Raw genomic sequence first — 27,125 nt, forward strand, 5'->3', positions numbered from 1 at the left:
TTTCCCCTATTGAGAGCCTAGCTATGATTAGGTTTATGTTGTACAAGCACAAACTCAATAACATAGACGATCATAGACTTCCTAAGCTAGCTTTAAATTCCAGCCAAAACCACCTAAGGCTCAATCGGGGGTGGCATAAAGACACAAGGGCCTGGTTAAACTATTGGGAGATCAACGAGAATGATGCATTGCAAAACATAAATAACATTAAAGATATTGTTACTTCTAAGTTCAAAGAAAAAATGTGGTGTGAGAAAGATTTAGCGGCTAAAAGAAAATTAAGTTATTATAAGAAGGTCATCAACCCCGCCCTAGAAGATCAAAAGTATCTCTCTATTTTAACTAGCTCAAAGAAGAAAATTAATATAGCAAAGATTAGAACGAATTCTCATGAGCTCCATAGTGAAACAGGTCGTTGGGCAGTTCCTAAAACGCCATGGATGGAAAGGATCTGCCATATATGTGAGAATAGGAACATCGAGGATGAAAACCACTTCCTCTTAGAGTGCCCCGCGTACAACCACATTAGATCTCAGTTTCACAATCTTTGTTACAATACTGACCTTCCTAACCTTTTACAATGTCAAAATTATAGTGAGCTCGGGAGGCTTCTCTCCAAGCTTTTTGAGCATATGAATAAAATCTTAAATCAAAATAAATAATTTGTTTCTTTAGGTCCGATAGACCAATGTTTGGTCTCAGCAGACGTTAACCACCACCACCACCACCACCACCACCATCATCATCATCATCATCATCATCATCATCATCATCATCATATAATTAATTAATTAATTGATTAATTAATTAAAAATATATATAATTAAAAGGAAAGAGGACAATAACAAATTGAAAGTAAGAACAAGGTTCAATCTTACATATTTAAAAAAAGTACTTAATTAAAGGGGAGAAATTGAGAATAATAATTTAGGATAATAATAAGAGGATGAGAGATTCAAATCAACGATGCTTAAAAAGGAATGTTGAGAAATCTAGGAGCAAACTGCTGGTGATGTCTTTTTACATAACTTGATTAACTTTTTTTTCAACTATTATTGTGTTTTCTATCATCAAACAATTACCAAACAATAAAGATTAATGAGACAAGAGGAGACAAAATGTAGGCTGTCTTCTCACAACCCACAAGAATTCTTCTCTTAGAATTCCAAGACCTAAGACCTTTGTCAAAGACCCATCCATGACTAAGACAAACTTCTCCTTCTTGATAAACTTTTCCAGCTACTTTGACGTAGAAACTTCGAACAATTTCAATCCAACAACTTCAACCCATCAACTTCCAACAACTTTCACCTTTCTTAGAGCTTTCTCCTTTCGAGCATAGTTGATCATCCTCTTATTATTATTCTAATTTTTTATTCTCAATTCCCCCTTTTAATTAACTAATCTCTTTTTAAATATGTAAGATTGACCCTTGTTCTTAGTCCTAATTATTTTGTCTCAGTGCTGTTCTCTCCCTGTTAATTATCTACTTTTTATTTTTTCTTTAATTAGTTATTTATTTATTTATTTAATTTGTTGAATTGATTCTTTCATTTAATAGTTAATTAATGTTCCCCCATTCTTTAGGCTCTTATCACCATCTGTAGTTTCTTAAAGGATAAGACGAAGCATCACATATGCAATGAGGAGGCCTATGTAATTGTGAAAATTGCTAACTTTCATCATCAGAAATTTAGGGAGGCCATTGAAATTGAAAGGAGGCCTAGCAATCTTAATAAGATGACGAGAGCAGGCCTACTTAATTGTGGAGGCCATTGAAATTGAAAGGAGGCCTAGCAATCTTAATAAGATGATGACAATCAACAATTGTTGAATGGGTGTCATTTACTCTTAGCCTTTCTTTATCCTTGTGGTTATTTTTGATCTCTTTGTTTTCCCTTTATATTCTATTTTTATTTTTGATTTTTCATTGAATAGTTTTGGTCCTTTTCCTTTGTTATAGTTTTTATCCCTTTAGTTGTTTTTCTTTTTCTTTTATTTATTTTTATTTTCAACCTTTTGCCTTTGATCAAATTTTGATTTTATATATATTTTATTTTTTATTTTTTATTTTTTTTGAGTTTTCAATCAAATTTTCTTTTGTTAGATCTAAGATTTTTGTGATCCATAATGTAGAGAACAACCTTTCGGATTGGGTCGACCTTTCAAACCAATTAATGTAGTTCATCCTCAGGACAAGGTGAGAAACCAAACTATATGAGAGAATAAATAACAGAGATGCATCATTGATTTGAGAGAATAAATAATAGGTATGCATCATTGTTTAGCCGTTGGTAAAATAAAATTATTTAGGAATATGTGATGAATTAATTATTTAATATCGAATTTGTAAATTATTTATCAATTTAAATTATTATATAATCTAAGAATAACTAATTTATATAATATTATTAGTTAGGGTTGACTAATTCAAGGTGAATTAGGTAGAAGAGTAGCCCTAGAAATCACCTAGGAGAAAGTTTTGCCGATGCTTTTAGAACGAGATGATCGGATTCTTCACCTTGTCTTGACTATGAACCACACCTTGTCTTGATTATGAACCATACTGGCTACTTCAAAATCCCTAGACAAATGAATTATGTGATTTTCTCATAAATTATTTTTCTAAAAACTAAATATAAATCACAAAAACCTAAATTCAATTATTTCTTTCTTATTTGATTTCTTGATTTATTTTATTCTCTAATAACAATTTTAATATTATTCTCTCACACTAATTATTTTAATAATAATAATAGTTTTAATATTATTTTTAGATTTCTACCCCGAGGATTCAGTGTCTCATCTTTGGTCATTTTCTTTCGTTATAGTTTTTATCCTGTAGTTGTTTTTCCTTTAATTTTATTTATTTTTATTTTCAACCTTTTGCCTGTGATCGAATTTTGATTTTATATATGTATATATATGTTTTATTTTTTATTTTTATTTTTTTTGAGTTTTCAAATAAATTTTCTTTTATTAATCTTTTCAATTAAATTATTTATGTCTCATTGTCTTTAGTTTTTATTTTTATTTTTTTAACTATTGATAATTTATCTTTTTGTAAGTTATCCCATGCCTCATTTTGAAGATTGAGTAAAATCTCATCTTTAGTCCTTAATCTTTTTTATATTTTATTTATTTGGTTTTTAGTTTTTTCCTATCCCTCAATCCATGTCAAAATTTGTATGTTAAAATAATATATTTCTTTTTACTATATCCCATCATTATTTCTTAATCTTATATATTTTATTTATTTGGTTATTAGTTTTTTCCTATCCCTTAGTGTAAGTCAAACATAATTTATATATTAAAATAATATTTTAAATATATTTTATTTGATTAATTGTATTACTATATAAAAATTCTTTACCCAATTTCTGACCTAGTGAAATGTAGCTGTTTCAATTTAGCAGTTGGAATAATTTGCATATCTATTTAACTTGTTGCTATGATCTGATTTTGAATTCAAACTTCTGTGATCCATATTACATTAAGACGAGTCTTTCTCTTCATCTTGTCTTGACTATAAATCACACTGGCTACTTCGAAACTCGTTGACAAATAAATTACGTGATTTTCTCCTAAGTTTTTTTTTTTTAGAAACTATATGTAAATCACAAAAAAACTAAATTCAATTATTTTTTCTTATTAATTTATTTTATTCTTTAATGACTATTTTAATATTATTCTCTAACACTAATTTATTATTTTATTATTAATTAATTTAAAACTTCATTTTAGGGACTTATTTTTGGAGTTGATTATTCAATTTTCACATCTTTATAAAAAGATTCTTCACGGCGGAAATTTTTTGCCTAATATAAATAAGTGTGGAAATATACAATCTTATATCTTGTTTATTTTTTATTTTAATTAATAAATAAATATACTTTTAAGTTCAAAGAAAAAATGTGGTGTGAGAAAGATTTAGCAGCTAAAAGAAGATATTATAAGGAGTTCATCAACCCCACTATAGAAGATCAAAATTATCTCTCTGTTTTAACAGTTCAAATAAGAAAATTAATATAGCCAAGCTCTATTGAGCTCCATAGTGAAACAGGTTGTTGGGTAGTTCCTAAAACACCATGGATGGAAAGGATCTGCCATCTCTCTGAGAATATGAACATCTAGGATGAAAATCACTTCCTCTTAAAGCCTACAACCACATTAGATCTCAGTTTCATAATCTTTGTTGCAATAATGACCTTCCTAGCCTTTTACGATGTCAAAATTATAATGAACTCGTAAGGTTTCTCTCCAAATTTTTTGAACATAAGAATAAATTGTAAAATCAAACTAAATAATATGCTTCCCCCAAAATTTGGTATATTAAAAATCCACCACCACCACCACCACCACCACCACCACCACCACCACCAACCATCATCATCATCATCAAATCATAACCACATCATCATCATCATCATCATATCAAATATAAATATAAATTGTTTTCCGATCATTAAAATATAAATATAAATTTAGATTGTTTTCCGATTTAAAAGATTATAATATCAACTTTGCGAACAAATTTGGTTTCGTTCCACACCTCACTGGTGGGATATTGGAGCTCGGAACACATTACACGTAAAGCATAACGTCGACTGACATAATAATCACAGAGCTCTGGACGACCACCCATAACTTTCAAGAAATTTATTAGCGGCTACCTAATTTTCAAGAATTAATTCCAGTCATCAATATGTAGAGTTATCCGAAGAATTAATTCCAGTACATCAATGTCCAGAGTTATCCAAAGACTTACGTCGTCATGATCTTGCATCTGCCAAGATTTCAAGATTGCTCCCCTGGAAATTAGAGCCTCTCGGGATCGCAGGCTCGACCCCCTTTTGGGTTTTCCTGCGACGTCTGTTTGTGCTCATGATGTCGTGTTTTGTATCAGATTGGCCATGGGCATACTTGGGGAGCCTTAAGGCATGTAAAATACATTACCAGTTTCATATTTTCTCTATATAAAAATTCATCTCTATTCTGCAGATACGGGAACTGTGATGCTTTTATTTTTGATGTGAAGGTTACATTTGAACTCATGTTTTTTTTCTTGGCTAGGTTTTAGGTTTTTCCGGAATCAACCTAAAATTTCCTGAATCGAGTTGGAGTTGCTAATATATTTACTATTTTGTACCAAATCGCCGCCATATTTTCAAGATTTAATGCCCTTTTTGTGTTGTATTTTTTTAATGCAGTACGTCCTGTATGGTCCCCTGATTGCCAAAGCTGTGCACACCAACGTGTATGGGGGCAATGAGGCTGATAATTGGTGCTTGCACATCCTGTTGCTTACGTTTCTCAGATATGTTACCTACCAACTCTGGGCCACTTACTCCAACATGTACTGCCTCTCTGCAAAATACAAAATTTGCAAAAAAGATGCCGAGTTCGATCAAATGGACCGAGAATGGGACTGGTACATTTTGTTTTTAAGCATCTCCCATACGTTATTAGAATTGGACTCCTTTCTGCATTCAAGTCATGCAAATATGGCCTTCGGAGATGTTAACTGGATTATATGTTTGCAGGGACAATTTTCTCTTGTTGCAGGCGTTCATGGCTACTGCGGCGCATCATTTCTTACCATTTCTCCGTGACATGCCTGCGTGGAACGCAGGAGGGCTGATTTTCCTTGCGATTTTGCACATGGGGCCAGCCGAGGCCTTGTATTATTGGGTACATCGTGCGTTTCACAAGGATATCCTCTTCCAGCGGTATCATTCCCTACATCACGCTGCGGTGGTTTTGCAGCCTCAAACAGGTAAGGCTACATTTCTTGATCAAATCTAGTCTTTCTTCAGAGTTATAGCTGTCATTTCCATCCTATCTGTGGATAAATTTAAGGAAGCATCATGCCCTAATACACAATAACACGAAAATTTAAACACCAGATCTGGCTTAAACCCATTTTATTTCGCTTTGTTCTAGGGATCCATTTCAGCTTCATTTTGGGATCCACACGAATTTTTTGAAGTTACATTCATTTTAAATGGTATCTAATCTATCAATCAGAGGTGGACTAAAAGAAAATATTATGTGCAAATTTATTGATGTTAGTATCAAGACTTGAAAAGTTCTGGCCTAACAGTGCAACCTGAGATTTGAAATGAGGAAGAGTGGTGGCAATATTATCAAAATAGCATTGCTTTTCATTTAAATTTTTTCTACCATAGTCTACCTGGACCCAGCTATATTGCCTTACGAAACTGAAAAAAAAATGTTACTTCGCAAAACATTGCTACGATTTAGAAGACAAAAAGCTAAAATTTCTGTCCATTCGGAGCCCACCTGTAAGTCGCACAGAACACAACACCGTTGTCCACTATGTAGTAGAATGAAAGCACCATAAAATTTCCCACGAAGAAACACCTACACCAACCTAGATTATACTGACCAGGCGCCCTTCTATCTGAACCCCTCGAGCCTGAAAGGAGGCTAGGAACAGAGCTCGGGTTAAATATACACCACAAACCCTGGGCATATAAATGCCACATTTGCGCCCCGATATTCCTGCTCAGTAAGTCGCACGCCACTGGGCGTGAAGGTGGTAGTGGCTGTAGCTTTAACTCCTGTAATCTCAAGGATCATGGTGTGACACTTGTATCGGATTGGAGCTGTCTTCATAAATGCGAGGTGAATCATGGGAGCGGTGCAAATTTCGGCCCCCCAATTACCTTAATTACTGCCACTCATTCTTGGTTTCCTAAATTGGCGAAATACTAAGTGAATCATTGGAGGGGTGCAAATTTCAGCACCCCGATCACCTTAATTACTACCACTCATTCTTGGTTTCCCAAATTAGCTTTGCCAGCGGACAGTTCATTTATAATTCTCAAACACCTGGAAGAACATGATTCGATCAAAGCATAGGCCCAGGCCAATAGTTTTTTAAGGAAAAAAAACGAAAAATAAACCAAACGATAAAATTTAGGGAGAGGGAACTGAATATTCTCCTGGCTCCCCACTGGGGATGTAAAGCCCATGGGGGCAATTGATTACTGATTTTATCTGTTCTTGATGATGTAGGCTCTTCGGGTTTCGTGTTTATCCAAAATTTATACTTCTGTCTACTGTTGCAGCTGGGACGGCTACCTTTCTAGAGCATTTTGGGCTGACGATCATCATGGCAGTTCCCATGGTGGGAGCCTCATGGATGGGAGGTGCATCAATGGGCATGATCTACCTTTACTGTTTGTTATTTGATTTTCTCAGATATATGGGCCACAGCAATGTGGAAATCGTGCCAGATACGATCTTCCGTTGGCTACCCCCACTCAAATATCTTATATATACTCCTTCGTGAGTTTTTTCGTTATCTTTACTTGGTCTTAATGCAGTCAATAACGTCAATGACTTCATGTCCTTTCCAAATTGTTGTTTCTGATACTATATGTTATAATTTGCAGGTATCATACTCTGCATCACACTGAAATGGACACCAATTTTTGCCTTTTTATGCCCCTTTACGATTATCTAGGGCATACACTCAACTCAAAATCATGGGATGTACATCGCTCTATGAGTGCAGGTCTTGTAGTACCAGTTATAGAATATATACATCAGCTAGTACTTCAACATACATTGGATTTAAATATATATTTTCTTTTTCAATTTTTTATTTCTCTGCATGGATATTACAAATCTCTGTAGAATACATTTAGTTTATCTGATAATAAATTATCAAATTTGGAAATAAAAATCAAAATTTAGTAGTTCAGTGGATTTTTATTGTACAGGACAAGTGGAGGAAGTGCCAGACTACGTTTTCCTAGCTCATATTGTAGACGTGCTTTCATCACTTCATGTACGTTTTTTGCTTCGGGGATTCTGCTCGACACCTTTCGCAACATGGTGGTTTCTCCTCCCTCTGTGGCCCGTGGTCATACCTTTTGCTTTGGCAATGTGGGTATGGGCTAAACCATTCGTCAACACAGGTCACAGATTGAAAGGCCGACTCCATCAGACTTGGATCGTTCCAAGATTTGGATTCCAGGTGTATTTCTGTCTCAGTTGTCCGCTTACTTGTTCATGATCCCAAGTCTTGTTTATTTATCCAGAAAACAACTGCAAATTTTAACAAAAAGTTTAGAGTTGACAACGATGATAATAAATCATATTTGCACTGAGAGAGATGGAGAGGAGAGGGTATTTTAAAGTCATAAAAGCAATTCCAGGCTGCCACAGTATATGCACATAGTACTGTTGTTTCTGATAAGTGGAGTTCACTTGACTTCCCTGGAAGGGGTAATGTCCCAGTATCCTGTTTACCCTTATGTTTTTTTGACCCCTCTCCCTACTTAATGGACCAGTATTTAAGAAGGATATATGCTATTTTTATTGAACTTGTGAAAGAAAAATATTACCAAGTGAATACTATAATAATCTAAATTTGATTTTACCTGAATAGAGTATATTATTCTCTCATTTCTTAAAACACAGGGAATGGTGCTATGTGATCAGAACTAATAGGCATCCTGACATGTAACTATTTTTCTCGGTGGATACAGTAACTTTGCTTTGTCTATACTGATTTCATTTGTGATTTTTCCATAATGCAGTATTTCATACCATTTGCTCAAGAAGGCATAAACAATCTCATACAGGATGCAATACTGAGTGCAGATAAGATGGGCGTCAAGGTTATTAGTCTTGCAGCTTTGAACAAGGTTAGCTGCTCATTTTTATCATCTAATGGAGATAATGCAAATCAACATACATTATTGTAGGTTCCTAATAAAGGGATCATGTGCTGCACTTCAATTGTTGAGTTTTAGCACGGTTTGGTCTTCTAGAGGTTATATTTTTTCTTTGGTATGTGACATCACTGACTTATAAATTGGGCAGAATGAGGCTTTGAATGGTGGAGGAACTTTATTTGTTAAAAGGCTTCCAAATTTGAGAGTGAGAGTTGTTCATGGTAATACATTGACGGCTGCAGTCATTCTCAACGAGTTAAATCCGGATGTTAAAGAGGTTTTCTTGACTGGAGCAACCTCTAAACTTGGGAGGGCCATTGCTCTGTATCTCTGTAAAAAGAGAATCCGTGTAATGGTATGCATAATGAATAGTTGATGTAGAGAATCTTGTATGCCATGTAATGGGTATACCTCTTCTGGGTTTTAATACTTAATATTTTTGTTTTCAACCTCCAGATGCTCACATATTCCGAAGAGCGTTTCAAATCAATTCAAAGGGAAGCTCCTCCTGAGTTTCAAAACTTTCTTGTTCAAGTGACCAAGTACCAAGTAGCTCAAAATTGCAAGGTATTGATCCATTTCATAGTAGGGCTTTATGTAAATTAAGATGACGCTGATATGCTCAATTTTATTTGCCTGTCTTTGGCTAGTTTTTATCTTCAGTTTTGGTTAACAAACAATCTGTGCCCCATGGTCTAACGTAATTCTTAAAAGCTTTTATTTTGCAATTTAGCATTTAGTTTAGTTTAGAGCTTGACTTCTCCCATACCCTAGTGAAATCTCTTCCATCATGTGGTGGAAAAGTGGGTATATCTTTTACATTCTTCGTCTAAGTTTAGAAGTTCAAGTCTAAATGAAATATGCAAATGTGTAATTATGGAATATATTTTAGAAGCGTGTTTTTAACTAACTTAACTTTAAAGGTTTTAGCTTCAATCCTAGCATTGATGTTATACTCATGTCATGAAAATCAAGCTTGATTTGTAACATTCCCAGATTAAGTTCGTTTGGACAACTCTCATCATAGTCCTTGTCCTTGATACATGATCCTTCTCATTCTCACATAAAGCATGGTTTTAATTCGCTATGCCTTGTTAAAATGATTGTTGGAGATTGGTTCACAAAGCTTTCATCTATTTATGATCTAAAGATGATCCAACAACTAGTTAACCTTAGTTAAGGGGAGTATAGAAATAATGTTAGCATATTCTTTGGACTCTGTAGTTGAGCCTTAATGCTATGGGAATGGCCCTTAACTCGAAGCTTTCAAAAAAAGAAATATACCTTATGGTGATTCCGTAGCATATTCTTTAGAGGTCGTTGTTGAGTCTGAAATTTGAATGCTATAAGACAAGTGGCTAGGTTCTCTTGATTTAGAACAGAGGGTAACTGAAAATTTTCCAAAAAAATGTACCGTTTGTGAATCTCTCATGCATTCAAATTAGTGCGAACTTAAAAGACATTTTGAGAAGGATCCCAAGTAATCTATGAGACTAATTCCACAGGTCGCCAAAATAATAAGTTATAGAGTGTGGCATGATAAAACTAAAGTTTTAATAATTAAATTTTCCAAATTTTGCACAATGCTTAGGAGAAAGTGGTCTACAAGGTTGCCAATATTATTTAGCACAAACTTCTTAAGACATTTATGTAGGGCCTTGACCCTTTTGTTTTGAAGGGTGTTCCTTGTAGCGGTAGCTTTACTTAGAGTTAGAATATCATCCCTTTTGAAGATAAATTATGAGCATACCAATAGATAACTTAATATGTTATCCTAGTTTGATAATCCCTGTCAAATACAATGGAGAGTAAAAGATATATAAGAATGAACACATTCCTTCTTAACTTGAGAATCCATTAGACATACAACATTTGGTTTAATTGTTCTTTCTTCTTTTAATAGAGGTATTTTTGCTTCCAAGCTTGAAGTTGTCATTTTTTAGCAGAGACTTGTGAAGGGTTTACTTTCTAAGGATGCTTCCCCACATTTAAGGATGGTATCCCTAGAAAACTTGTCAACATAGACTAGTGTGCCTCATTTAGTAGGATTCAATGTTACTTGGGAGCGGGAGCGGGAGCGACCATTTTCAGAAGCTCCCGGTTTGGGAGCGAATCTGGGAGCGATTTTTTAAAAATATATATATTTTTTAATTTTTGATACATATATGTCAACAAAAACATGTAGAATGATGAAATAGACATAAAAAACATAAAAAAACATAAATTGATCATTGAACCATATCACATCAATCATCTAGAAATTATAATCGTCATCAACCATGTCCACAAGTTAGTAAAATACATATTACAACTGCAACATATTGAGTCTTATAAATCATGATTCATCAAATTCAATATTAAAGTTTCAACTTCAAGCTTTCAGAATTGAAAATTCAATAACATTTATCATCATTGATCAGCAAAGTTGTACTTGTAAGCTAAGTTTAACCATTACAAGAAGTAATATCGAAGATATTTCTAAGTCCTAACTTCTAACTGTTAACATGATATGAAATGTTAAAAATTTATAAAATGAAACATGAATAATGAGATGAAATGAAACAACTTTAGTCTTTCACAAAGCATCATATTCATAATTCACAATCATTACCAATGAGTTATAATTGCCAAGGCCCAACTTCAAACTTCAAATTTTCATTGTCACAGTGATGTAATGTTTACAAAAAATATCATAATGATATGAAAGAGTCAAGAGTCAAGAGTCAAGGACTCAAAACTCAACAATTATGAAAACTAAAGTCTAATAGAAACTAAAAAAGACAAGTAAACTGTAAATCTACATGTGGCCCTTGCCACGAGAGTCTCCAGGAGTATAAGCAGGTCGTGGTGGTCTTCTAGGAGTCTCCCGCACAGATCGACGACCAGAACTAGAACCTCCACGCGAGGGTGTAGATGGAGGTGGCGACATCAGAGGAACAAGACTCGGACCTCGAGCACTGCTACTGGATGGTGGAGGTGGAGGTGGCATGGCTGCTGCAGCTGCTTCATTTTCATCCCTTACAAGTTCCTCTTCTAGTTCTTCAATATGTACAATGCCATCCTCCAAATTGTCGTCCTCTGGGTGATTGTCCCAAATTTTATATGTGGGATCCTCATTAGCCCGATCACAGTAATGACTCAACAACCTCAAGTTGTAGTGCACATAAACCAAGCTTTCTGATCGGTTTTCGTTGAGTCTGTTTCTTTTCACATTATGTATATAACTGTAGGTGCTCCAACACCTCTCTGCAGAAGAAGAATTTACAACCTGTGAAAGAACTTTTTTTGCCAATTTTGGCAAAAGTCTGTGGCCGCCATATGTTTCCCACCATGTGAGAGAATCAAATTTATCTTTGTCGTCCATTGCATGGAAGTTACCATACAAACCAGTGCCACTGAAGTATCTGCCTATTTCAAGGCGCACAGCTGCACATTCCTCCCTGTCAGGCACCAACTTTTCTAATGCTTCCAGATATCCTTTAGTTACCTCTTGATCTAAATGGGGTTTGGTCCTAACCCCACCCCTTGCTGCAGGTTGGCCCAACCAAGATGTAGAGTAGTATTTTGGCGTAAGGATATATGCCAAGCAATGTAGTGGAAGGTTAAGCCTATTCCACCGTTCACACACACAATCATGAATCAGTTTGTACAAGTTGGGATCTCTATTATGAACAATGTCTTTTATTTCCCCCAACATGGTATCCATTTGCTCATACACCTCGCCAATCACTGGTTTGTCTGTATCTGCAAACCGAATCATGTGATAAATTGGCTTGGTGAAATCCAATACCTGCCTCACAGTTGTCCAAAACTGCCCATCAAGAGCGGCCTCCTCCACCGTTTCAAAACCTGCCATGTCAGCTACATTTGTAGCCCTTTCCTTTAACACCTGCCAATGTGGACTTGATACCATGCTAGCTAATGCCTCTCTTACCTTCAAAAGGCGCCTGAAGGTGAGGTAATAGCTACCAAATCTAGTCCTCGCAATCTTCAGCAACTCCAATCTCGAGTGACTGCGGAAAAGGCCATGGGTATTGCTATGATTTGTAATAAATTTTATCATTTATTTTCCTTTCTTGTACAAATCACCAATCCATTGGTATTGTTCATTTTTGTTTTTGACAATATCATGCAACAGAAGGTTCAATGTGTGAACCAAACATCCAGACCAAAATATGTTCGGGTATTTATCCTCAATAATTGCTCCCGCTGCCTTACAATTAGGAGCATTATCAGTGATGACTTGGATGACATTGTATGGGCCAATACGCTCAATTGTTTCAAGTAATGCTTCTGCAATGTTGATAGCGGTCTTGAACTTGTCTGAGTAATCATGTGCAGCTAGAAAGATGGGACCACTAACAGACATAGCAAGAACACTTATCAATGGCTTGCCTTTTACATTTGTCCATCCATCAGATACAATGGACACCCCATTGTCAGTCCAAGAACTTGTCATTTTATTCAAAGAATGTGATATTTTTGCTTTTTCATGATCAAGGCCAACAGTTCTTGCCTTGTCATACCCAGGGCTCTTGTATCCTTTAGGGGCATCATTTATGGCAGAAACCATTTCGTGCCAATAAGGTGAGCGTAGAACATTGAATGGTATCCCACATGCATAGAGGAACCTGTAAACTTTTGAATCCACATCATTCCTACACCCCTCATCAAGGAAATCTGATATGGTTCTACGCCTTAAAGATGATGACCCTGTGCCTCCATGTCCATATCCACTGCCTTGGGAGGATGCTGAAGGAGTTCTTTGTGATTGTGAGCTTGGTTCAAAGAAACCCCTTGATCTTTTGGTTCTGTATTGGGTGTCCTCCTCTTCCTTTATGTATTTGGCTCTATCTTCTGTTGACACCGCTGCACAAGTTTTGATTCCTATTTGTTTCTCTCCATCCCATGGCCTTTTCCCGCAGAGGTGTCTTCTAGCATGGGTGTATGAACCTGTGTAATCAGTGTTGCAATGGGGGCAATGAAATTTAGTGGTTCCACCCCCTCTCCCTGTTTCAGCCCTGTGAACATATTTCCACAATGGAGTTTGGTCTTGTTTAGTTTTTTGAGGGTCATGTTCACCCTCCTCCACCTCCTCCTCACTGGGGTTTTCACCCATTTGACTTTCTCCGGCTTCTTCATCCCCCTCTTCAGTTTGGGGCCCCCTCTGTTTCCTACTCTCCAGCACCACAATAACCATAAAAGGGACCAGGAAGAGGAAAATGCCAATAAATATCGCCAGGTCCATGGTGTTTGATGTTTGTAGGGTTTTGAGTCTTGAATCTGCAAATTAATTTAATTTATTGGGATTAATTAATTTAATTTATTAATTTAATTTAAATACATGATTTTTAAACAGTTAAACTCAAACAACTAAATTAACTACCTAACCAACTAAACTAACTAGATTACTAAGTTACTTACCTCTGCAGGCTTGCTCCTCGCTCCTTGGCAGTCGCTCCTCGCTCCTCAGCACTTGCTCTTCGCTCCAATGCTCTTGCTCTAGCTCCAAACTTGCTCAATGAAGTAATAATGAATGTTTTTTTGGCCCATTGGCCTTATAAAACAATTTTTTTTTTCTAAATTTTTTAATTTTTTCGGGTCCGGCGAATTTTATTTTTTTTATTTTTATTTTATTTTTTTTTTCTTTCCGCCGAACCGCTCCCGGCCCGGCTCGATTCGCTCCCGGAGCGATTTTTAATGCCTGGGAGCGATCAGGGAGCAATCGCTCCCCGATCGCTCCCGGGCATTAAAAATCGCTCCGGGAGCGCGGGAGTGATCTCTCCCTGAGTCGCTCCCTAACAGACCAGGGAGCGTAAATTTTTTTACGGGAGCGCGCTCCCGAAAATCGCTCCCGTCCGGGAGCGATTTTGGGAGCGCGCTTCGGGAGCGAGTTCGAAGGGGGGGGGGGGGCGCTCCCCCGCAACACTGGTAGGATTCAAATTGGGCACATGTTAGCATGAAACTAGCCAATGCATTTCTCTCAATCTATTGCACTTCCGTTGTTGAGATAGACATCGTTCTTTTTTCCGTGGGGCTTTTGTTGTACACCTTTTTGGGTACATCCTTGCTTTGATGGTAGGTTTCTAATCCAACTAGTTAGAATTTGGAGGGTTGGGAGAAACGCAACACAAAATTAGGAGAACCTTACCTCCAAGTATGAAAACTCTTTTTGACCATATTTCCATGGATGGAGAGAACACTTAGTAAAACACTCTTGGTAACTCTAGTATGATGTAGAATGCTCGTAAGACTTTGAAAATGATGAATTTAGATTAAACCATTGGTGGTGGGGATCAACACATGGGCATGGTAAAATATATTTTGCAAGGGCTACAAGGACATTAGGATGTGCATAATACTACTATTTTAGGTACTATCTTATAGGGGAAAGTAGTGGAAGTGTTTAATCCAAAGATTGTTATATGACCTTAATTAAAAAAAAACTTTGGACGAGTTTTGCTTGATCAAACATTTAGTCATTGTTTTAGACTTTGAAATGGGATTATGGTGAGGCTATCTAGGATTTTGATCACAAATTTAAGGATAATGCAAGCAATGTTTCTTATACAATTCTTACATACACTTGACCTTTTTCTTGAAGTCATGGCAATAGTTGTTATGCAATTATTATAGATGAATTTCCCTATCTACAAAGATGCTTTGTTCAAAGAGTAAAGTTGATCTAGTTTTTGAATATGGACATCAGGGGTTGTTCAATCACTAGTAGTAGCCATGACTCCCATGTTGACTATTTGATGAAGGAAATTCAAGTATTGAAAAGAAAGAAATCTTGATAGTTTTTTCTTTAAATGCATGGGAAGCCACCAAGAAAATAAATCTCTATTGAACTCTTATACTATAGTCACTTTAGGTATTGATACATCTCATCAGAATCACTTTAAGAGAGCCAAGCATCTTAGGAACTATTATTTTTGATACAACGATGATATATTAGTCACTAATAGGATTGTGGTGAGACTATCTAGTATTTCCCTATCTACAAAGATTCTTTGTGCAAAGAGTAAAGTTGATATAGTTTTTGAATATGGACGTCATGAGTTGTTCAAGCACAAGTAATTGCAATGATTCCCACGTTGAGGAATTGATGAAGGAAATTCAAGTATTGAGAAGGAAGAAATCTTGATAGCTTTTTCTGTAAATGCATGGAAAACCATCAAGAAAATAAATCTCTATTGAACTCTTATATCATATTCACTTTAGGTATTGATACATCTCATTAGAATCATTCTAAGAGAGGCAAGAAGCTTAGGAACTATTGTTTTTGATACAATAATGATATATTAGTCACTAATAGGATTGGGGTGAGACTATCTAGTTTTTTGATAACAAATTTAAGGATGATGTGAGCAATGTTTCTTATACAATTCCTATAGTCAATTTCCTTTTTTCTTGAAGTCACTATAATAGTTGCTATGCAATTACTGTAAATGAATTTCCCTATCTACAAAGCTACTTTGTTAAGGGAGTACATATGATCCAATTTTTGAATGTGGACATCAAGAGTTATTCAAGTACTAGTAGTAGCAATTATTCCCACATAGAGGAATTGATGAAGGAAAGTCAAGTATTTAAAAGGAAGAAATATTGACACTTTTTTCTCCAAATGCAAGGAAAACCACCTAGAGAACAAATCTCTATTGAACTCTTCTACCATAGTCAAGTCAGGTATTGATACCTCTCATTAAAATCACTTTGAGAGAGCTAAGCATCTTAGGAACTATTGTTTTTAATACAATAATGATATGTTAACTAGAAAATGGTTAAGTATAACAGTTGTTACCGTTGGGGTAACAATATGGCATCTTTTGTGATCTAAGGCCTTCTGAGATCTATGGTTGTGGTGATCATGTATTGGATAGAAGATTGAATGTTGTTGACTAAAGATGATTGTGTCAAAATTGAAGAGCATTATTTTTTTTGACAATTATGATGAGGTGCTTATACAAAATGACTTTTGTCATAATTTCTCTCCATGAATTAGTGGAAATACCTCTGTCACAATTAATGGCTAGCATGGCTAAAAATGATGTGATGGTTGATATATATATATATATATATATATTTTTTTTTTTTTGTGTAATTTTTTTTTCTCTGTTGTGCTCATTACTCTTTAATCGTGTAACAAACTCCCTCCAATTGTTAGAATTTGGTGACAAAAAGAGTGTTTTTTTAACCCTCTTTATTTAAAACGTTGATCAAATGAGGATGTGGGTTGTCCCAAAATTGTGCTAAATCGTAATGGCATTGTTTCACTATGCATGGGACTTGGATCATGAAGGAACTCATATCATACGTGGAATTTTTGGTTGATTATTCATGATAGAAGTAATGTCACCAATCAACAATTATCTCACGAAGAGCCTCAAACAACAAACAATTTATGAAGAGCAAATATGTCACAAGTGGGATTTGAACCTGGGTTGGGAGGATAATAACTTCTCCTCTCTGTCACTCGAGTTAGACCCAATTGACATATGTACTCAAAGATGTTATTATCTAAGTTAGTATATTCAAGATGAGATTTGATTTTCAAGTTAATGACATGAATAAATAATACAACAATGATGAAGTCCTCATTGGTCAACCTTGGTCATGCTAGGATTTTCTGCACGCACTTATTCAATGTCCCATCCATCTTTTGCATCTTTTATTTTCTTTCATTTGTGGCTTCATATACTTTTTTTTATATCTTTTCCACTGCATCAACCTCTTATGGCAAATTTCTAGTCCCTGATTTAGAAATGAGGATATAAGGTGCTAGTCCCAGTGACCAATGAAAATCAACACAAAGAATGGAGGTGGATATAAGGGAAACATGGAAGGTGTCAAGTATGGATTACCTTGGGCACATTATATCAATCAATGCTTCCTATTAGTGCCCCTCCTAACAGTGGAAGAAAGGGCCTCAGGGGAGGTCACATTGGACTAAGGGCAAAGGATAATGTCCTAGGTGAAGCATGGGAACAAGGGTACAATTAAGACTGGCCAATCATACATCTTGACTTGTGATCCATATTAGTATGCCCCAAACATTAAGTGAAATCACATGATTATAGAAATGGTTAGCATACCTTCTGATAAATGACCTTCCTTCAAGAAGTATGTCAAATGTGAGAGAACAATGACTAGAGCAATGTTACTTGGGAGCGGGAGCGGAAGCGGGAGCGGGAGCGACCATTTTCAGAAGCTCCCGGTTTGGGAGCGAATCCCGGAGCGATTTTTTAAAAATATATATATTTTTTATATTTTTTAATTTTTGATACATATATGTCAACAAAAACATGTAGAATGATGAATTAGATATAAAAAACATAAAAAAGCATAGATTGAACCATATAACAACAATCATCTAGAAGTTATAATCTTCATCAACCACGTCCGCAAGTTAGTAACATAGTAACATACAACATATTGAGTCTCATGATTCATCAATCTTAAAGTTTCAAGCTTTCAAAATTCAATATATAACATTTATCATCATTGATCACCAAAGTTGTACTTGTAAGCTAAGTGTAACCATTACAACAAATAATATCTAACATGAAATGAAATGTTATAAAATGAAATGAAATGAAACAACTTTCAACTTTCATGAAGCATCATATTCATAATTCATTACTAATGAGTTATAATTGCCAACTTCAAACTTAAATTGTCATATATTGTTTAAAAAAATATCATAATAAATATGAAAGAGTCAATAGTTATAAAAGCTACTAGAAACTAAAAAAGAGAAGTAAATCTATTATCTATTTCTTATGCTTGGGCCTCTTGCCACCACGAGAAATGTCTAATTTTTTAGTCTTGTTGCAAAATCAGGATCTTTGTCATTAATATCACCCTCCAAGCATTAATATCCAGAGGTATCTTTGTCATTACCTTTGTATCTGTATAGGGATCTTTGTCATTAATATCACCCTCTAAGCATTAACATAAGATAGAAAAAGCATAGCATGTCAAGTCAATATTTTGTTTGAGTGATGCGTACATTTTTAGAAGGGTCATGATAGAGGAGTTCGACAACCAATGTCACTAACATCAAGGTACATAGAGGGATTGGTACTCTTGATTAAATATGAGTTCCATACCCTAATACATGACAAAATTCAATGGAAACATTGCAATCCCCCAATCCTGAAATCCTGAAAAACTGATAAGTCTGCTGGATTTTGAATGAAATCTAAAATTCTACTTTCTCCATATGAAATCCAATGAGGACGAAACCACTCTCAAACATCCTGAGTCATTTCATGGTAATGTTAAAAATTTAAGTAAAAGGATGAAAATGAAAATTAAAGAAAATGTCACTTTTACTTTAAGAATTTAACATTACCATGAATAGCATATCAATACTAAGGCCTAGACTTGATCATTAAGTTGCCCCACTCAAAAACTATTTGTTTCTTTAAAAAAAAATTGCATTTCGAACATTACTACAAAAAAAAAAAATGCAAAAAAGGCAAAACGCTCCCGAAAACGAAAAGGCAGGGAGCGAAATTTTTTTTAGGGAGCGCGCTCCCGAAATCGCTCCCGAGCGCGCTCCCGACCCGCTCCCGAGTCGCTCCCGCCTGGAGCGCGGATCGGCGGGAGCGAGGGGGGGGGGGCGCTCCCCCGCAACACTGGACTAGAGCATAGGTGGAGAGATGTGAAGTAAAGCTATCTATGGATCATCATAGGGCTGCTCGTTAGTTGGCTGAACAATGAGGAGAAGTTTTTTCTCCTAGGGGTTACCCACATTTGGTGAGTAACATCTAGCTCCAAGTCAGGGACACGTGCTCACTATAGAGTGTATGATCCATGTGCTTGAATGAAGAGTGCATGAGAATACCAACAAGCCTTGGTTTTTGTTGACCTGTTACGTGTACACTCACAACAACTTGTTGATAGCAACAGAGTAGGGTAGTAATAGGCACCCTTGCAATATAGGAGAATAATAAAATGTTAAAATGTTAGCTAAAACAAAGTATAAAATCTATCTAGTATGCAAGGAAAATCAACATGTATACAATCAAATAAGAATGCAAAAACAATACTGCAAGGCACACAACTTACTCTAACAGCCTACTATTATCCACCAAAAGGTCGGTAACCCATAGGAGAAATTTTTTTGCTTATTGGACAACTAACCAGCTTGCCAATAACTTTATTGATAAGCACATGACATGATGCCATAGATCCTTCACATATTGCTCTGGTTAGGTTTCTTTCTCCCATCCGAAATTCCTTCTTGAAGGAAGGTGGGTCATCCATCAATAGGTTCTTCAATCATTTTTTAATCATGTGCTTTCAATTAATATTTTTGGGCATACTAATATGAATCAAGGGGTGATTTGGATGATTGACTGATCTTGATTGTATTCTTGTTCCCTCACTTAACTTAGGAGGTTAGTCTTTGACTCTAGTTCAGTGGGACCTCCTTTCAGGCCTTAGGCTTATAAAACAAACACTACTAGGGAGGCTTTGGTTGAAGTAACATGTCCATGATATTCCATACTTACCACTTTCCATTATTCCCATTATTCCATCTCCATTCTTCAGGCTAGTGGTCATTGATCATGGGATTGGCACCTTCTCATCCGCATCCTAGAGTTGAGTCAGAAAACTTTGCTCTGGAGGTTGATGCAGCTAAAAGAAAGGTAAAAACAAAAGAAAGCCACAATAAAAGAAAAGTATAAAATGCAAAAGATGGCTTAGAAAAAAAATTAGCGCGTGGGCAAAAGCCTACCATGAGCTCTAGCCCCTTCATTACCCATCACTCAGTTCCTGGAGCACAGGATGATCCAACCATAAAAAGGAACCCTTGTATTGCCCCAAACCTAATGAGCGATAAACTACCTCATCATCAAGGGGGAATAAATGCTAAATCTCTAAAAGCAAGCTTGTGCTCTCGAGCAATGGATCCAAATCAAAGCATTATCATAAAAAAGTAAAAGGCGCATTAGGGTGTGGAAAAAGCAGGCCGAGAAAAAGGGGCAACTCATGCCTCCACGATTTCTCCCACCTTACGTCTATACACTTAGAATGTTGGACCACCAATTGCTGGTCTCTTGGGTATGGCACCTTGCCTTGAAGTCATTCCCAATCCACTGACACCATCTTCACATGCACCTATGGATTGATGGGCTAACTTGGGACCTGTCACTTCCCCTTGGGGGCTAGAAACACTTAATAAGGTTATCCATCTAGCCATCCCTAGCACAAGGAGGGAACACTTATAAAGGAGTTGATCTAGTTAGATATTTGAAGGTGATCTTTGCATAAAGTATTAATTGTGCCCCTAACATTAAGTATGGTCCACTATGATGCATCCATGGTTTTTGTTACCTAATGATTGTTGATTTGCACTTGACCTTGAGAGGGTTTTGTCAAGTGGTTCTCATCACAACAAGAAATGGCTTCTTGAGGTGATTGCCCCACCTTCTCAACAGAGCAACAAATGATGTACCATCCATTGCAGAGAGAGAGAGAGATTGACCTTGATGATATAACATTGCCTATCTAGAGTAGAGCATTAGGCTATTTGATGACTCCACATGATGCTTGACACCTTGAGGGACCCCTAGATGTGAAATGTTGAGCCCATGAAGCTTGGTGCTGGAGATATTGATGATGTGCCTAGTGGACCCAGGAAGCCCCGAAGCTGGCCTTAACATTGTTTGATGAGCATCACTTGTTCCAAAGCCTAGATTATGATGGTCATCCTTGAGATGACAAGGGCGGGCTTGTACATCACCTTGAAGTCCCAACTCTTGAGTTATAGAGTGCTACATTAACCCTCTTGTTCCTTTGAGGGTGACTTAGGGCATGATGGACATGACATGTTGGAATGGAGTGACTTAGGAGGCTTGCACTGATCCTTGAGATGCATCTTGGAGTATGGAGCACTCATTAGCCCTTATCACAATTTTTGGTGGCTTATTGAGCTCATTTGGAGGATGATGTCATGCTTTAGGAGCATTTTCTCCCACACGTGTGGGATTTTATGGCACTTTTGTTATGTTTTTGAGCTATGAGGTTGGCTTGTAACCTCTTTCTTGTGGAACACTTAAAGTAAACATGTCAGTGGGGCTTCTTTAGTTGTATTATTGTAATAATGAGGGAGTTAAGTCTCATATAAGTATAGACTTCACTCATTCTTTTCATCATCACATATTGTATTCTTCTCCTCTTTTAAAGAGTGCAAGCTATCCTTTTTCGCTATAATGGGCAAGATATTGTCTTTTATGGTGCAAGTTTCTCATGGATGTTATTTTTGCATGGAGATGTTGTTTTGGAATTGAAAGAAGTACCATTGTGGAGGGTTGTTGTAAGTTTATTGTTTATCATTGATATTTTGCATTCTTTAATGTTTAAAGTAGGATTTTAATTGTTCCATGACTAAATGCTTTATCGCTGCTAAAATTTTGGTTCAATGTTGCATGTAACATTGTCCCCTCTAAGGCCTATAGGGAAACTCTTTATGTGTTGACCATATATTTAATTTCTCCCCTCACAAGAGCAATAGCTAGGGTTTTAGAAGTGGATGACCTAAGGCATCTTCCTTAATCCATCAATATCCTTCTTTGAATTTGTTCCATTAAGACTCCATTGAACCTTAGTAAGGTAAGGCATTGATCTAGGATTGTGTTGATCACCATTGAATTCCATAAAAATCATTTTCCCTTTCTCTGTCTTAGACAACTAGGGTAGTCGCTAGGGATTTAGATATGCTTTATGTATAGAAAGTGTTGTTTTATTGCATGCGAATGGTTCATAATTTAGAATTAGCCTCTATAACTTTTCTATAAGCAAAATCTAACATTGTGGATAGCCTAACATACCTTAGAAGGGTTGACATCATGCTTTTATCTTGTTGTTTATGCATGCTTAAGAACCATAACACAATTTACCCTAGTCAAGCCCTAACCTCTATTCGAAGGCCTTGTCCCATTCTTGTTGAAGATCATTTTAAGTCCTTTTCTAAGGCTTCTATATGAAATTGAATGCCATATTATTGAAGATCATCCAATTCCTAACTTATAGTAGCCCATCTAGTGGTGTAATTTTAGAGTGTTTGAACCTTAGCATTGAAAACCTAGGTCATCTTTTTGGCCTTGCCAAGCTCTCTATTCATTTTTAGACTTTCAAAAAATTATCACTTTGAGCTCTAGTATTAGAATATCCTATAGGTGATGTAGCAAAGCCTCCCTTATGGTTTAAATCCCACTAAAGAGCAGGAGGAAGGTTTCTAAGGTGACAATGGCAACCCTTGCTCATTGTTTTGTCATAAGGTTTGGCCCCTTGCCCAATGAGGCTTTGCACCAACTCTTCTAGATTTTGTAGCAACTCCTACTACTAAGTGCATCAATTTCTATTTTAAAGGGTGATGTGCTTTCCATCCAATGGTGATGGTAAAGGCAGTCCATCGAGGTTGGATATATAAAAGTAATCAACCCCTACCTTTCCATGGACCTTATAAGGATAAGGGTCCTCATCAACAAGGACAAGATCATCAACTTGGAAATCTTCACCTTACCTCTTGACCCACTGTTTCTTCTTGTTTTTGTTTCTTTTCTTGTTGGTCTTGGAGGTAGGTAAATGATTCACTTGACATACATTTCCTCCTATTCCTTCATCAACCTTTGGTCTCCCAAGGATACTAAGCTCAAAGTGTTTACATGCCACTTGTAGGTTCAAAGGCTCAAAGCCCTCTTCCTCCTCTATGCAACCTCTAGGCGTAAGAGGGAAGGGAAATGGATTACCTGTTGTTGATATCCTAGAACTAGTAGGATTTTCATCCTTCAATCCTCTTTCAACACTAAATCCAAAGTTGCTTTGTTGATGTCTTTAGCATGCTTTGCACCATGTGGTTCTCTATAAGGGATAAATGATTTTCCATTTGAGGTAGGTATGATAGCATGAGACAAGTCCATCTGTAGATCAATGTTTTTAAAACCGGAACCGGTGACCGGACCGGTCCACCTAATGAACCGGTTTACCGACCGGAACCGGTCTAACCGGGACTGGTTTGGTCTAAACGAACTGGTTTTAGAAAAATACATTAAATAATTAATTTTTAATGAAATAAAACTATTTTTAAGATTTAAAACCATGATTCCAAGCCAGTAGAGACAAAATATGCATAGTTTGCTCATTTATATACCATGTAAAGGTGAATATATTGAAATGGCACCGAGTGCAATACATATCATCGACAAAATAGCAAAATACATAAGCAATGAGGCTCTAAATGGCCTATAAAGTCCAAAAACAATGTTGCAAGCTATGAGGCCATTGGCCTACTACAAGTCTACAGTGTACACATTATCAATCATCAAGTTCATCACCACTACTAGCCACAGGATCATCATCAAGAGCTACATAGACATCATCTGGTTCCGAGTCTGAGGATGCCTCAGCCTGATCTGCAACCTCAGTGGCAATGCCACCAATAACAATAGAAGTGGACCTAATGGAAGCACGAGTTTGTCGACCTGCACGACTAGTGCCTTCCATTGGTTCGTTGCCTTTCCTTGATGCTGCTACTGATCCTGGTTCTGATGGCGCCACAAAATCTGCTTCATCACCCGGTAAAGCCATGTCGATATCAAAATCAGCCTCAAACACAGGATCTTCAGTGTCCTCCACCCATTCTGATGTTGGATGAATATCGTCCAACATAACGAGATCTAGATCAGGTGCTTTGTTCATCATTTGGTTCCTCCTCAGTTGAAGGTTGTATTGCACGAAAACAAGATCATTTAACTGTTTTTGTTCCTTAAAGGCTTGGAGAGGGTGTTTTTGGAGGGAAAGCACCCTTAATTTCCCTCTAAAACCCCTAAACTACCTTGGAAAAGCCGCACTGTGGGTCCTTGGTGGGCATGGCAGGTAACCGGTTGGTTTAGGACCAGCTAGGTCAAATTTTTTGCCACACAGCCTATTAAACCCGGTTTTTTCACCGGTTCCAACCGGTGGGCCTGCTAACCGGCCGGTTAGACCGGTAACCGGTTAGCTAGGCCGGTTTTTAAAACTATGCTGCAGATGCCTACCAAGAATGGTCGACCATTTTCTTGATAAGGGCATACACTAGGCATCCAAAACATCAATAACAACTGTGTGCATAAGTACAACTATATTAGGGTTAGAAACTAAGGCTACTTTGATATCTTTTATCAAACCATGGACAAGAATAAACTTTGGGTCATTCCTCACTCATTCTTATATGGTCTGGTAATTTGTAACTCCAATTGATTCATGACTCTTAAAGGAATCACATTTGCAAAAGCTTCAGATTCAAGCTTACGATAATGTAATATCAAATTATTCACTACTAATGACAATTGAAAAGGTGCATGCCCTCCATTCTTTTGACCACAATATATATTTTGCGATATCACAGGAGGATCTTCAGGATCCCTATCAAGGTTGAGAACCGTCCTTACTTGACCCCTTTGGGTTTCCAGTTTGACTAGCTCTAGGATAGGAAAAACCACATTTACATTAGTAAACACACTAGATCTACATCTATTGATAATTCATTTCTCTTGTGGGGAGGTGTAGGTTTGGGATTGTTCTTACTTGGTCCAACTCCTTGGCGAGGCATCACTACTACTTGCTTTAGGGTTTCTTGGCTCATTACTTTTCCTAGCATAATGCAACCCTTTGAATCTATACCTAGCTTCAATAATATTAATGTGCTCATCAACATTCCTCATATATCATTTGGTCATTTCTTTATGTTGTTGTTGATTGAGAGAGAGTTTTATTTAGCAAGATAGTAAAGGGAGGAGTCTTTTATTAAGTTTAAATGCTTCAGTCTATCCTCCTCGTTAGCGTGGTAATGAGGGCATTCTTCTTCAATATGGAAATCATTGCAAAGTTGGCACCAAGAAAGACCCTCTTGATTTATCATATTGGTAGAGGCAAGAGTATTAGGTACACATTGTTTAGGAAATATTTTGTCGCTACCTGGGGTTTTGATTCCTTCTTGGGGCTTTATCATTGTTATTTTGAGGGTTGGGAGGGAATTTGGATGGGAACTTCTTTCCTTATCTAAGATGGTCAACCTATTCATCATGGTAAGTTGTCCTTGAATGAGCTTATTAGTGACATCAGATTCTTGTTCAAATGCTTTCAAGGATGGGTCAACTTGTATGGAAGGTTTAGGTTTCACCTCAAACTTGGTTTTAGGATAACATAGCAAGTCAATATTTGACGTGGTTAGGTTGTGTTCAATACTAATAGCATAATATTTGCCTTGCTGAATGTTTGTGGGTTCCTTGTCCTTTAAGGCATAGGTGAAATTGTTGGAAATGTAACTAGGTGCGATCTTCATAATTGTCATTGTACTTATGGCATTATATATTATGTAAAATGCAAAAGAAGAAAAGGAAATATTACTTTTTAAGCACGGGTTTCATGCTCAAGTCAATTGGTCATTTGGTCAAGCATGTTCTTCATGCTTCTAGCATTTGTCAAAGTCAAAAGAATATTTTTCATGAGTCAAAGAGTCAAGTCCCATTTGGACTTCGAAAAGAAAAAGGAAAAATAATTTTTTAAATTGTATTTTGGTTAAAATTCTTTCAAGAAGTCAAGTCGGCCCTATTTGTCATGTAGGCTCTGCCCAAAAGACATGACTGTTCACACACCTCTGGACAAGTATAAATAGAAGAAAGTTGGAGCTCATTTTGAATACACAATTTGGAGCATATGATCTAAAATTTCACAGAAAGAGAGGAAGGCCGAAATCTGGGTAGAAGGAGGGTTTGACTTGGCTTCTAAAAGGTGGAAGGGTCTTGGATGTCTCATTTGATTTGATTCTGTAAGAAGAGAATTTTCTGGGTTTTCCCCTTGGAGGGGTTTTCCCCTTGGAGGGGTTTTGCCCTGGCTTGGAGCCTATATCTTGCGTTCTCTGTTTCCTTGTGATCTTCATGTTTAAGTTTTCGTAATTGTTTGATGAAGAAGAACACAATTAAATAATTAAGAAGCCAAAAATTTCACAAGCAGTTATCAAATGAAAGGAAAATCTGATCTAGTTATAAAGCCTCTCGATTTTCCAACATGATATTAGAGATGACATTTGAAGTTGGAGGCCTGAAGATCGCTATATTAGCTCTTGGGTTAAAGATTTGGTGCAATCATATGGAGTTAGATGAATTTTGAAGGTTGAAGGTCTGACATTCTACTTTTTTGAATTTGTTCAATGGTAAATGACTTTGTGACCCTCGCTAACAATGGATGTAATACAATGGGACACTATCTACAGTGGATTTCGCATGATGTAACTATATATATCATAGTCTCACTCTCGCTCTTGTGGCATGACTAGACTCGCATCACCAGTCTTTGTGGCAGTTCACGTGACACTATGATATATATAATACAAAAGCTTGCGTGAATAATTCAGATAGT

The 27,125-nt window shown here is 36.5% G+C and overlaps 1 protein-coding gene across 2 annotated transcripts in view; it reads left to right on the forward strand.

Annotated features, from left to right (window-relative positions):
- The window catches only part of LOC149180890 (very-long-chain aldehyde decarbonylase GL1-1-like), a 95,324-nt gene that overhangs the window by 23,093 nt on the left and 45,106 nt on the right, over positions 1 to 27,125 (forward strand). The window contains exons 1-9 of one of the 2 annotated variants that reach the window (XM_089416355.1): positions 4,727 to 4,938; positions 5,211 to 5,431; positions 5,544 to 5,776; positions 7,095 to 7,314; positions 7,422 to 7,543; positions 7,752 to 8,008; positions 8,574 to 8,681; positions 8,860 to 9,066; positions 9,168 to 9,278. In XM_089416355.1, coding sequence (XP_089272481.1) covers positions 4,885 to 4,938; positions 5,211 to 5,431; positions 5,544 to 5,776; positions 7,095 to 7,314; positions 7,422 to 7,543; positions 7,752 to 8,008; positions 8,574 to 8,681; positions 8,860 to 9,066; positions 9,168 to 9,278 — 1,533 coding nt within the window. In that variant the 5' untranslated portion in view covers positions 4,727 to 4,884. Of the gene's footprint in view, positions 1 to 4,726; positions 4,939 to 5,210; positions 5,432 to 5,543; positions 5,777 to 7,094; positions 7,315 to 7,421; positions 7,544 to 7,751; positions 8,009 to 8,573; positions 8,682 to 8,859; positions 9,067 to 9,167; positions 9,279 to 27,125 lie in introns of those variants that run through there. The other variant, XM_089416354.1, reaches the window with a different exon arrangement.

This window comes from Pinus tabuliformis, chromosome 3_2 (assembly GCF_031772625.1).
Source record: "Pinus tabuliformis cultivar Carrire ecotype Pingquan chromosome 3_2, CPIR1, whole genome shotgun sequence".
Classification (NCBI taxonomy): Eukaryota; Viridiplantae; Streptophyta; class Pinopsida; order Pinales; family Pinaceae; genus Pinus; species Pinus tabuliformis.